At 36.8% G+C, this 12190-nt stretch overlaps 1 protein-coding gene across 10 annotated transcripts in view; it reads right to left on the reverse strand.

The window, feature by feature from the left end:
- Nucleotides 1-263: 263 nt before the first annotated feature.
- Nucleotides 264-12190, reverse strand: part of LOC115260955 (protein kinase C, brain isozyme-like) — a 285232-nt gene continuing 273305 nt past the window's right edge. For all 10 annotated transcript variants that reach the window (XM_062856747.1, XM_062856739.1, XM_062856742.1 and 7 more), the window contains one exon: nt 264-12167. In XM_062856747.1, coding sequence (XP_062712731.1) covers nt 12015-12167 — 153 coding nt within the window. In that variant the 3' untranslated portion in view covers nt 264-12014. The remainder of the gene's footprint in view (nt 12168-12190) is intronic.

Consider the following 12190-nt stretch of genomic DNA (forward strand, 5'->3'; position numbering starts at 1 on the left):
TGTTTTTTTTTCATTTATATAGATTAACTACATTTAGATTGTCAAAATTATAGTAAGATTTTTCCATGTTATCCTCATTCAGTTTTGTTCTTTGTTTTGTTTTGTTCACTAGTGTGACTTTTTCCGCTTGTTTTCGCGTTGATGTCGTCGTGTTTTGTTTACGATATACATTATTCTAAGAGAGGTTTTCTAAATACTTTTCCTTCTCTTGGGTAATTTTTGCTTCACTGCTCTGTTTGATGTGACACAAATGTTTCTGTCAGCTTTTTGCTTCGATATATAGAGTTGCTAGATTACAATTTACTCTTTGTTGTCATCACTTTCGGTTAATGTTTGGAGAAGTGTGAATTAGTTATTTCAATCATTAACCTCGTATATATGGTAGAGGGTGAATGTATGTGTGTGTGTGCTCTTCTTATCCAAATATTCCAATGACTTCGCCCTAAAGGTGTCTGTGTTAGTGTTGGTGAGAGATTTAACCCTCTATTCTCCTTGCATGTGTATGTGTAGTTTGGTAACTTCCGAGTGTGGGCTAACCGCGCCGGTAGATACTCATTACTAGCTATTAAACTTCACGATTTCTGTTCAATACAGAGAAAAGTCATTATGCACGGATGTTTGAAATGATTGAATTTCACTATTATCACAATAATGATTTAAGATGTTAAATTTACGTTTCTAATTGTATGATTAAAGTCAAAAGGATAATATACTTTCTTGTTTTTTTTTTTACTCTTCATTCATATATAATATAAAGTGCAAGATTAAAGCTCCATTTTGTTGTTTCATTTTTTGAATGTATTATATTCTTTTTTTGTGTATTCTAATATATCGTCTTCCGGTCTACATGTCATGCACAGTCGAGATGACACATCGCATAAATATATTGTTAATTATTGCTACTAAAGAATGGAAGTTTATAATTCTATTCATAAACCGATAAACACGTTTACTTGGATACTGTTTTTGTTCAGTGTGTTCACTCCTGTCAAATGGACTGCGCGAGATTCAACACAAAATCCATACATAGTAGGCGGATGAGAAGCACTTGTTGGTAGAACGCGTAAAACGAGACCGATCGAGTATTGTAAGGCGCGGATGCATTGATGAGCGGTGCGGTGCGACGCGTTAGCGACAATTTGCGCATGAGTACTGAAAATTATCTCAGATGATATGTACAAAAAGGTTTACTGTTTAAAATGCGTTGCAATTGTGTAGATCGATTGTTTATGCGTTTGCTGAACATACGAAAGTGCAAACACATTTCAAAGATCCCAAAAAATAATTTACCTAATGCATTGAGAAAAGGTCAAAATAAACCCAAAACTTCAGCGTACGGTAGTTCAAAATTCATAAATTTTCATTATTATTTAATTAATTCAATTCAACGTTTCGTGGTAAGAACTAAACCAGCTGGGATTTCTTTTTAAATTTTAGGATTTTTTTTTCAGAAATTTCTCAAGGAATGGCTTTAAGGTTTCCGATAGTGATCGTTTCAGGTTTTTTAAAGAAATGTTTCAAGAATGTACTGTAGGAGTTTCTTCAAAATTTCATACAATTATTCCTCTAGGAATTTGTCCAGTAATTGTCTCAGTGTTTTTTTTTAATTCCAGATTTTTCGTAAGGAATTTCTCCAAAGATTTATTCAGTTAGTCCTTCAGGGACTTCATCATGATTTTTTCCTTAAAATTCGTCCATAAATTCATCTGATATCTGCAGGCATTTCATTCAGAAATTCCTTCTGATGTTCTACCAGACATAATTTTATCAGGAATTTGTACACGATTTCCTTCAACATTTCCTGCAGGGATTTTAGGTCTGGACTTCATCAGTTATTCGTCCAGCAATTCCTGCATACATGCAATAAGGTCTCACTCCCCGGATTCCTTTGAAAACTTTCCAGGGTTTCCATCAGTTGTCTTACAGAATTCTCTCAGCAATTTATGCTGGGACTCCTCCCGGAATTAGTTTAAGATTTCTCCCGAAATCCCTTCATCAACACCTCTGGGATGAATTCAGGAATTCCTCGCAAGATTCTTTCAGGAATTCCTTGTAAGATTCCTTCAGAAAATTCACCCGTGATTCACTCAGCAGTTTCTCCGGAGATTCCTTCAAGAATTTCTCTCAAGATTCCTACAAGAATTTCTCCCGGGATTCCTTTACGAATTCCTCCCGGGATTCCTTAAGAAATTCCTCGCGGGATTCGTTAAGGAATTCCACCCAAAACTCCCTCAGAAGCTTTTTCCGAGATTCCTTTAAGAATTTCTCCCGAGAATTTCCTCACGAGATTCGTTCACAAATTCCTAGATTCCCTCAGCAGTTTCTTCCAGGATTCCTTTAGGAATGCCTCGCAGGACTCTTTCAGATATTTTTCCTGGGATTACTTTAGAAGTTTCTCCTGAGATTCCTTCAGGAACTTCTGCCAGGATTTCTTCAGGAATTTCTCCCGGGATTCTTTCAGGAACTCCTCTCGGGATTCCTTCTGGAATTTCTCCCGGGATTCTTTCTAAAATTCTTCCCGGGATTCCTTCCGGAATTTCTCCTGGATCTCTTTTTGGAATATCGCCCATGGTTCCTCTCAGGATTGCTACAGGAATCTCTCAAGGGATTCCTTCAGGAGTTTATCCTGGGATTCCTTGGAAATTTCTCCCGAGGTTCCATCAAGAAGTTCTCCAGGAGTTCCTTAAGGAATTCCCCACAGGTTTTTTTTTTCAAGAATTTCTTCCGGGATTCGTTCAGAATTTTCTCCCAAGATTCTCTCAGGAGCTATTCCTGGGATTCCTTAAGAAATTCTCCCAGAATTGCTTCAGAAATTTATCCCAGGGTTCTTTCAGGAATTCTTCCGAGGATTCCTCTAAGGATTCGTTCAGGATTATCCTGAAAAGTCTTCCCGTGATTTCCTCAGAAGTTTCTCTCGGGATTCCTTTAGGATACTTTCTGAAATTTCTCCTTAAATTCTTTCAAGTAATGCTCACGAGAATCCTTAAGGAATTTATCCAAGGATTACTTCTGGTATTTGTCCTGGAATTCCGCCACGAATTCCTCTTGGGATTCCTTCAAGTATTTCTCCAGGGATACCTCGAAATTTGTTCCGAGATTCTTTTAGGAATTTCTTCCGAGGTTCTTTCAGGAATTCTCGAATTCTCAGGAGTTCTTCCCAAGATTCTTTGGGAAAGGAAATTTTTCCTGAAACTCCACTTGGGATTTTTTTCGTTTTCTTTGCAGAATTTTAAACTGGGATTTCCTGAGAAAATTCATCCTGAAATTAATCGAAAAAATCTTCCGAGATACCTGGGATTCCTTCCTGGATTTTTTTTCTGAATTAACGATATGATTCATACCAGGATTCTTTCAGGCACATCTTCCGAGATTTTTTCAGAAATTTATCCTGGGATTTCTTCCGGAATTTCTCCTTGAGTTCCCTTTGGAATTTTGCCTATGAAGCGTCACTGGATTCCTTCAAGAATTTTTTCAAGGGTTCTTTCATGAATTCCTCCCGGAACTTCTTCGAAAATCTCTCCCAAGATTCCTTCGGAAACTCCTCCCGGGATTCCCTCAGGAGTACCTCCCACGATTCCTTGAAGATTTTCTTTATGGATTTCTTCAGGATTTTCTTCCGGGATTCCTTCAGGAATTCCTCTCGGTATTTTTTTTTAGGAAATCCTCGCTGGATTCGTTCAAGAATTCCATCCAAAACTACCTCAGGAGTTTCTCCTGAGATTCCTTCAAGAATTTCTTCCAGGATTATTTCACATTTTTTCCCGGGAACCCTTCAGAAACTCCTCCCGGGTTTTTTTTTAATTCAAAAAGATTTCCAGATATTAGGAAATTTCCCCTGAAATTGTCCCTGGAATCTCTCCAGGAATTCTTCCTGATATTCCTTCTTGTATTTCTTCTGGAATCCATATTGGAATTTCATGTCATGATTGCCTCAGGCAGTTCTTCTGGGATTTTTTCAGAAATTTATTAAAAAATCTATCCATGAATTCTTTTTGGAATTTCGCGTATCATTCCTCCCAGGATTTCTTCAAAAATTTCTCCAGGGATTCCTACAAAAAATATTTTGAGATTCCTTCAAGAATTCCTCCCGGGATTTTTTCAGAAATTTCTCGCAAGTTTTTTCAGGAGTTCCTCGCGGAATTTGTTCAGGAATTCCTTCCGAGATTCTCTCAAGAGTTTCTCCCTATACTCCTTGAAAGCGTCTTTCAGGAAAATCTCCGAGATTTCTACAATAATTCGTCCCGGGATTCCTTCAGAAATCCTTTTGGAATTTATTAGGATTTTTTCCCGGGATTTTTTGGAATCCTTACCGAATCCCTCGCAAGATTGCTTCAGTAATTCCTTCAGGGGTGTATTCAAGAATTACTTCAGAGATTTATTTGGAAATCCCACCTGGGGAGTTCCTTTGAAAATTTCTGTATGAGTTCACGAATATCTTCTGGTATTCCAACGATTTCTCCTGGAATTATTATTTTTTTCAATGATACCTTTTCAAATTTCTCCAAGAACTCTCCCAAAAATTTCCCAATGATTTTCCTCCTGTCGCTCCTTCACAGATGGGTTCAGAAATTTATCCAAAAGTTTTGTCTGGAATTCTATGAGAAGGACTTTTTGAAATGGCCCCTTTGATTTCATCCAGGAATTTCTTCAGAATTTCTCCCAGGATTCTCTTAAGTACTTCTCCCGGGATTTCTTTTGGAATTCCTCACGAGATTTCTTCAAAAATTTCTGCCAGGATTACTTTGAGGTTTTTTTCCAGAACTCCTTCACCATGTATTTTTTTCAAATTTTTCCATATCCTTCAAAGTTTCTTTAAGGATTCCCTCAGAAATTCTTTTTGGGATTTCTTCGGGGATTCCCCAAGAATTCCTTCAGAAATTGTCCAATTTGTTCAAGAATTCCTCAAGGGGTTTCTTCAGAAATTCCTCCAAAAATTTCCTCTCGAATTTCTACCAGGATTTTGGTAATGGAATTTCTGCAGAGATTTCTTTGGAAATTTCTTCAGGGGTTTATTTGAAAATCCCATCTGAAATTCCCAACTAGGATTCCTTCGGAAGCTCCATGTCTAGATCCCCCGCAGAAAATTCTCTCTAATTTCAGCAAATTCTTCTGGGATTCCATTGAAATTCTCAACTTCTTTTCTTTCTTGCTTCAAAAATTTTCCTTTCTATTGTGCCCAGGAATTACTTCAGTAATTTTACTAGGCATTCGTTTGCAGAATGTAAAGGAGATTCCTTTCGAAAATCTACCAAATTTTTTTTAAAAGAAATTCTTCTAAAAAATTAAAAAAAAATCTTTCCAAAATTTGTTTGAGTATTCGCCCAGAAATTTCCTCACGGATTCTTTCAATTTGACCTGACCACAGGTCAAGGCGATGGCTGGCAATCGCCCAGGATGGAAATCTTTCAATTCGGCCCTCTGCACCACCGTGGGTGCCCAGGACTAAAAATAAAAAAAAATCTTTCAAAAAATCTTCATTCGGAAATTTTCTTCAGGAATTTTTAAGAAGTTACTCCTGTTCTACAAATTCCACAAAGAATTCTTTCAAAGCTTTTTGCATGATTTACTTCTGAAATTCTTCCATTGATTTCCAAGAAAATATCCATGAATTTAAGCAGAAATTTCCCCAGAAAAAAAAATCAAAAATTCCTTTAATAAAACTTTCAGTGATGCCTTCACAAACTATTCCAGAGTTTTTTTTTTCAGAAAATGTTTCAAAAGTACCTTTAGAAATTTGTACTGGAGTAACTTTGGAGATTTTTTGGGGATTTCACCAGAAATTCCACAGCAACTTCCAATTTCTCCAGAAATTCCACTAGGAATTCCTCCAGAAGTCTAAAAATTTCTGTCACAACATCTTTCAGGGATTTCTTTAGAAATACCTCCAGAAACTGCCCTAGGGGTTCCTTCGCAGATTTTTCGAGGGATTCTTTCAGAAAATCTTCCATGGCTTTTATAATAAATTCGACAAATAATTTCTTCAGAAATATCTCCAGAAAAAACTTCCACAGATTTTTCGATAATTCTTCCATGGTAACTTTATGAGTTCCAACCTAGAACTCATATTAAAAATCTTTCACGAGTTCCCGAAAAAATCTCCCAGGGATTCTTGAAGAAATTCTTTCAGGCACTCCTTTGGAAACTCGTCGTAGTTTTAGTTAAAAAAAAATAATAAAAATCTTCTTGATAGAGATTCTTACAGACTTTACAATGTTATCCAGAAATTTCGCCAAGAGCTCCTTAAGAAAGTCTTACGCGTATAGCTTCCTAAAATGTTGCACGGATTCATTAAGAAAATGCCACAAGAATTTCTTTCAAAAATTCTTGCATGAATTGTTCCAGAAATTCAGCTACAAATTTCTTTGGATTCAGAAAACCTTCCATGAACTTTCTCAAAAATACTCCATGGATTTTTTTTTAGAAAATGATCCATAGATACATTAGAAATCAGAAATATAGAACTCATTCAATATTTTCTCAGAAGCTTTTTTAAGAACTATCCCCAAGGATTGCTTTAGAAATTCTACATTTACCTCACAGCAAAAAGGTATATCACAATAGTTCTAAAATCTGGACGCAGTTATCTTCACCCGACAAACGAGAGAGAAGAATCCCCCCAAGGATTCCTTCAGAAATTATCACCGGGATTTCTTCACGAATTCTTAGCGGAACTTCTTTGAGAATACCGTCCTCCCGGAATTTCTTCAGCAATACCTTCCGAGATTTTTTTAAGAATTTCTCCCAGGATTTCTTCAGGAAATCCTCGAGTATTTTCAAAAAAAAAAAAATCCTGGGGTCCCTTCATAAATTTGGGAATATTTCATGACGTTTCACTAGTTATTCATAACCACAACAGAGATTCGTCTACCAAGTTTCCCCAATAAAGATTTCTGAAGGAATTTCTTTCAGAAATTCTACTGAAGATTGTATTAGGAATTCGTCCAGGTCCTTCAGTAATTCACCCTGAAATATCTGCAGATATGCAATTAGAAATTGCTTCCTTGTTTCCCTGGTATTTGCCAGGGATTAAGTCAAAAGTTGTGTTAGTGAAAATTTAGGAATTCTTTCAGAAATTTCTTCTGAAATTGCTTGAGATTCCTTTTCAGAATTTCGCCTATGGTTTCTTTCGGAATGCCTCTTGAAATTTCTTCAGAATTTTCTCGCGGAATTCGTTCAGGAATACCGCCCTGGAAATTATTCTAGAATTTTTTCTGAGATTTCTTCAGGAATTACCAGCGGAACTCCTCCCAAAATTCATTCAGGAGTTTCTCTCAAAATTCCTTCAGAAATTCCTCCAAAGATTCCACCAGGTATTCGTCTTAAGATTCATTCAGGAAATTCCTGGGATTCCTTCTTAAATTTCTACTTTAATTCTTATTGGAATTTCACCTATGATACATACCAAGATTCCTCCAGGCACTCCTTCCGAGATTTTTTTGGGAATTTCTCCCGGGAATCCTTCAGAAATTTCCCTAGGATTTTTTTTCAGAAATTTATCCTGGGATTTCCTGATGAATTCCTCCAGAAATTTGCTCCCGGAATTCTCTGAGATTCTTCCGGAATTTATCCTGGAATTTTTTTTTTAGGAATTTCGTTTATGATTTCCCCAGGATTCCTATAGGAATTTCTTCCAGAATTCCTTCAGGAATTTTATTCGAAATTTATTAGGGAACTTTTCCAGGATTTCTTTAGACATTTCTTCCGAGATTTCTTCAAAAAAAAACTCTTCAGAGGGGTTCTGCAATTGAATCGGGAATTCCTCCCGGGATTGCTTTTTTCTTACAAAAATGTTTGCAGAAATTTATTCTTGGACTCTCTAAGAAAATTTCTCTTGGAAATCCTTCAGGAGAAGTACAGCTCCTGAAATTATTTTTGAAATTTCGCCTATGATACCTCCCAGAATTCCTTAAGGGATTTCTCCCGGAATTCGTTCTGGAATTTCATCCAAGAATCATTCAGTAATTTCTCTCGGGGCTCCTTCAGAAATTCCAAATTCTTCAAAATTTTTCCTGAGATTCAATCAGGGGACTTCCGGGATATCTTTCGGAATTCCTGCCGGGATTCGTTCAGGAATTTCTACCAGATTTAAAAAAAATCCTACCAGGATTCTATCAGGAATTCATCGCCAGATTCGATCAGGAACTTCTCTCGAGATTCCGTTAAGATTTTCATTGGTGATTTCTCCGAGAATTCCTGGATGGATTCCTTCTGCAATTCCTTCCAGGATTTTTTTCAGAAATTTATCCTGGGATTTCCAGAGGCATTTTTTCTTAAATTGCTCCCGGAATTACATCAGGTATTTTCCCTGGAATTCTTTTTGGAATGCCCGGGATTTTTTAGGAAATTTCTTCCGGGAATTCTTCAGAAGTTTCTCCAAAGATTCTTTCAGAACTTTATCGTAGGATTCCCTGGGGAATTCCTACTGAAATTTCTCCTGGAATTCCTTCAAAAATTCTTCTCGGGATTGCTTCAGGAATTGTTTCCGGGATTTTTCAAGATTTTTTTTCCGGGATTCCTTCACAATTTTTTCCAGGAATTCGTTCAAGAATTTTTTCGGAGATTTTTACAGGAACTCCTCGCGGGATTCGTTCAGGAAATCCTCCCGAGATTCCATCAGGAATTCATCCCAGGATTCCTTCATGAACTCCTTTCTGGATATTTTCAGGAATTTTCTCCTAGAATTACCTTATATTTCCTCCAAGGATTGTTTCTGGATTCCTCCTGGGATTATTTCCGCGATTTTTTCCAGACTTCCTTCCAAGATTTCTTCAGGAATTATTTCATGAATTTCTTTCATGGTTTCTTCCTTCAATGCTTCAGGAATTTCATTGAGGATATTTTTGGAAATCTCACCTGGAGAATTTCTTGAGGAATTAATTTATTACTTCAAGAATATCTTCTGGGATTCCATACAAAATGTATTCAGAATTTCCTTCCTAGATTATTTTTTACTGATTTCTTTTAGAATTTCTGCAAGGATTTCTCCATAAATTTTCCAGGGATTTCTTCAGGAATTCCTCCAACTATTTCTTAAGAGTTATGTCCAGGAATTTATCTGGGAATTTCTTTAAGAATTCCCACAAGGGCTCCTTCAGGCATTCTTGAGATTTTTTTATGAAAATCTCTAAAAACTTCACTAGGAGAAGACGCTTTTGAAATTTCTCCCAGAACTATTTCGAGAATTCCTCCTGGATTCCTACAAAAATTGCTCCCAAGATTCCTTCAGGAATTCCTCGCGGGATTCGTTTAGGTGTTTCTTCTGAAATTTCTACAGGAATTTCTTCTCAGTTTCCTTCAGGAATTCATCTCAGGATTCCTTGAGGATTTTTTCGCATGATTCTTTCAGGAACTCAGAAACTGCTATTCAGGAATTTATCCGGCGATTCCTTTAGAAATTTCTCCTAGAATTTCCTCAAAAATACCTCTGAGGATTGCTTCAGGATATCATTTGAAAATCCGTTCAGGGATTAATTCGAGAATTCCTTCAGAGATATATTAGAAAATCCCATTTGGAATTCCTCCAGAAATTCCACCTGGGCAGATTGTCAGGGATTCCTTCCACAATGCATCCAGGGGTTCTCCGAGAAATTTTCTAAAGATTCTCAAAAAAATTTCCTAGAAATCTCATGATTTTCGGTTACGCAGTTTTTATTTAATTAAACGATATTTTTCCTGTTTGCCCGACGTTCCGACCCTAGGCTTTTTTTTTGTGTCTGTATTTGAGAGGCTTTCAGCCTGGTCGCTGGTTCGCCTAATCCTACCCTAGGCTTGTGTCATCTTCAGGGGGTGTTTATTTCTTATGACTTATAATATTCGTTTTGAAAACCATTAGATTAAACCATCAGAAATTCCATCATATTTTTTTCAAGGATTTCTCTAGGCATCCTTAAAACATCTTTCTAGAAATGTTTTGTAAATTCACTAAGGGAGACCCTTTTTCAATTCTTCCCAGGATTCCCCTAATAATTTCTCTCAGGAGTAATTTTTCTCAGGCGATTTCGGTAAAAATACATTCAGCCAATCGACCAGTGAGTTAAGATTTTTTTCTAAAATATCCTTCAATAAATTCTCTCAAAATTTCTTCAAGAATTAACTTAGGCAATTCTCCATAAAGTTCTACAGGCAAACTTTGGGCAATACGTCAAGAATTTCTTCAGGGATCCTTCCAGAGATTTTCCTGAACTTTTGAGGTAATCCTCCAGAAATTTTTAAAATGGTTTTATAATAGTTTTGGAATATTCTTGTTTGTTTCTGCCGGAAATTTTCGAAGATATTTTCAAGAACTATTGGTGGAATTCTTAGCTAAACTTCAGGATTTAGTAACGGATTTTGGAAAAAAAATGTTATGTCAAGTCTCAGAACCGTTTGAAACATCCCATTTAACATGTAAATTGCAAATTAGTCTTGTAAAGGTTTTCTGAACCGTCATAAAACCTAATACCTTTTATTTTGATTTAATGATGGTTTTAAGAACCCCTTCTAGACTATTTGACTTAAAATTGTTACTTGGGATTATTTGGAAGAACTCTAGCAAAAACCTTAAACATGTTATGGTTTCAAATTTCATTTATAAATTGCAGAAAAAAATGTTGAAACAAACAATCAATCTCCCAGTAAATCTTGAGAGAGTTCAAATAGTTTTAAACATATTGTCAGGAGACAATAGAATAAACTTTCGCCGAAGATTTCAAGAAATTTCATTGTAAATTTTCTTATAAATGAAGTCAAACTTCATCAGGGCTTAAGCTTAGAATTTTGCTAAAATTATCTCCATTACTCCATGACATTTCGTCAGAAGTCAACTTCTGGCAATGGTCAAATATTTCCGAGTTATGATACTGTGATTTCAGCCCTAATTCATGATTATCGCAAAGTAGACAAGGGATGCCGCAACGCTCGTCACTGCATCCAAGCCTTAACCAATCAACGCCTCTAGTGACAGTAGTAGGCTATGCGTTGCCACGCAACCACGTGGCGTGGAAATAAAGGTCAAATCATTACAGCGAGTTGCTAATCGTGTTTGGCCATCGAAGGCGCGTAGGAAGAAGATTTGCAAGAACACACCGACACGACGCGAGAAAATAGCTACCGGGGAAGGAACGGGGGATTGTTTCGCGACCGCGCATGTTTTCTACATCGAACTGTCATTATTTGCAAGTGGTGCCAAACATGCAACGTTGGTGAATAATGATTCAAATCTGTGTAGATCCACGCACTGCTACGCGCGTGCGTCGTCTTGGTGAGTATGTGTGTAGTTTTGCTTATCATCGTACTTCAACATCAATGGATTTTTTGTTTTCTTTTTTTCTTCGCTATTAAATAGATTCAATCTTTTACTCTTTTTGTTTTTGTATATGGAATAATAGTTCAAAAAGTTTCCACATTTTACTCTTTAAATATAAAACGGGTGTGTGGTGTATAGTAAATAACAAGGTGCCACGTTAAATAGTAGAAGTAACAGAACTACGAGATTATTTGGCCTGGATTTATCTTACTTTCCGTACTCATTTCTCTCACAACAACAATATTGCCGAGGGGGGACTAGCTAGCGTTCAAGCTTCCGAGTAGATGGAAAATCGTACGGAACATCTTTTGTTTTCCATTGCACAAGCAAAGCTTTTGCCAGTGTTGCCAGTGATGCTGAGCATTTTGGTGTCGATATTTGTTCGTTTTGAATGGTTTCACATTATCTTTTAGTAGTTATTCAGCGAGAGGAAGACCGAAATGTATAGACTTGTTTTGAAACACACTAGCTGGAAAACTGGCTCAAGCGCCATAGCAAAAGTGGTTTTTATTATTTTGGGTAACATCACGCTAGAGAGAAGATTCCTAATACGATTCACCTACGACATCTAATTGGGGTTTTTTTCTCGCACATCTTTGGATTCACACCTGCTGGCTTCTAGCTATTACGGGATCAAACTTTTTTTGGTCGATCTTGTTGAGCAGGATTTTCGCCTTTCGAAACTACGCTAAACGGACTGTTGCCTTACACAAAATCGAGACTCAATTCCTTAGATGTGTTGCACAAACTCCGGATTGAGATAGGAGAACCCGTTGAACTCGGTCTGATCCAGGTTCATCATGAAGAGCTTGTCCGTCGGAGTCAGATCAGTCTTCTCCGAGGTGAACTGACGGTCGAAGTTCGAAACGTCCTTGCGATGTTTCTAAAACAAGAACCAAAATTGAG

The sequence above is a fragment of the Aedes albopictus genome, chromosome 3 (assembly GCF_035046485.1).
Source record: "Aedes albopictus strain Foshan chromosome 3, AalbF5, whole genome shotgun sequence".
In the NCBI taxonomy this organism is placed as follows: domain Eukaryota; kingdom Metazoa; phylum Arthropoda; class Insecta; order Diptera; family Culicidae; genus Aedes; species Aedes albopictus.